The sequence below is a fragment of the Centruroides sculpturatus genome, unplaced genomic scaffold, assembly GCF_000671375.1.
Source record: "Centruroides sculpturatus isolate CEXI.00-Female unplaced genomic scaffold, Cexi_2.0 scaffold594, whole genome shotgun sequence".
NCBI lineage: Eukaryota > Metazoa > Arthropoda > Arachnida > Scorpiones > Buthidae > Centruroides > Centruroides sculpturatus.
This window is the reverse complement of record NW_019384999.1, coordinates 96,959-98,255: the sequence shown is the minus strand read 5'-3', so window position 1 is coordinate 98,255 and position 1,297 is coordinate 96,959. Positions and strand designations below refer to the sequence as shown.

Genomic DNA, 1,297 nt, shown 5'->3' with positions numbered 1-1,297 from the left:
ATATTACTCCGTTTAGTTTTGCCAGTTTTTTATCTATTTCTTTCATGCATATTTCTGCCAGTTTTGGTCCGATTATTGTTCCCGTGCTAATACCATTTTTTTGTCTATATATTTTCTCATTTATATGGAAGTAATTATTTTTAAAGGTGTATTTTATTAACTCTAGTAGCCAGTTATGTATTTCTAGGTTTCGTAGGCTTTTTTCANTCCAGTACGATTTTTTAAATGAAGGCTTTGAAAGATAAAAAAAATTAGATTAAATATCGATAAAAATATAAATTAATTTCTAATCAATTGTAAATTGTATATATGCATGATAACATTTTAATACGGCTATGAAATTGTATGGCGGAAGCGAATTATACTTCCTGTTTCCTTGATGCGTCGCCTGGCGTCAAACATTAAGTCTAACATTCTGCATGAGACTGGATTGTTGTAATCGTCTGCCGGAATCGGCGTATGGCGGGAGGTGGTCGTCATCAAAACCGGAGATCATGTTTGTCTGAAAGAAAAACACCTGAAGATTTCCCTTTTTATTTTATTTTGTTTTGTAGTGTAAACTGTGTCATCTTTCATTTGAAATGTTGCAATCGGGTTTGATATTGCATCCCATGCACGATCTGATCTTCACTAAGCCTAAGGATTGAAGTTGGATCCGCCCCTTGATAACAAATTAAAAGATTTTATAACAAAGAAAGAAGCGTAAATAAATTATTTGCAATTTGAATGAACTGTGATTAAACCTGTTCATTTGATTATATAAAAATGGCTGAAGACGAAGTATTGTTTGATGATGTTTACGAGTTATGTGAAATCATTGGAAGGTAAGTAATTACTTATTATTTGAATTTATATATTGAAATGGATACGAATTATCAGAATAAAGTAGATATATAAGCAAACAATAACTAACCACCGTAAGGGTCATTTCAATGAACGTTGCTACTGAAAATTTAATCACGTGATAGTCTATTGAAATACTTTCCAGATATAAATTGCTCTAAATCATCTCCACATTAACGGAAGAAGAATTACTTGGAAATAATCTTCATTGGTATGATTGAGAGAGTTATCTTAAAGCTATTAAAATCTTTCATTTTACATAAGGAAGAATAGTGGTGGTTAAAAGATTAATTTAAATCAGAACATTAATTGGAAGAATATAAAACTTAATTCATTCCAATGTATTGCTAGAAATTAACTAGTTTGCGTTCAAAAGCATTTCTGGAGGAATTAGACACTTGTAAAAGAGTTTTGGTTATTTATAATTTTTTTAAAATCTCATAAATAGTAAACG

General features: G+C 30.2%; 1 protein-coding gene across 3 annotated transcripts in view; it reads left to right on the top strand.

The window, feature by feature from the left end:
• The first annotated feature begins 394 nt into the window (after positions 1 to 394).
• Positions 395 to 1,297, top strand: part of LOC111633175 (peripheral plasma membrane protein CASK-like) — a 61,294-nt gene continuing 60,391 nt past the window's right edge. For all 3 annotated transcript variants that reach the window (XM_023377698.1, XM_023377697.1, XM_023377696.1), the window contains exon 1: positions 395 to 824. In XM_023377698.1, the coding sequence (XP_023233466.1) occupies positions 766 to 824 (59 nt within the window). In that variant the 5' untranslated portion in view covers positions 395 to 765. The remainder of the gene's footprint in view (positions 825 to 1,297) is intronic.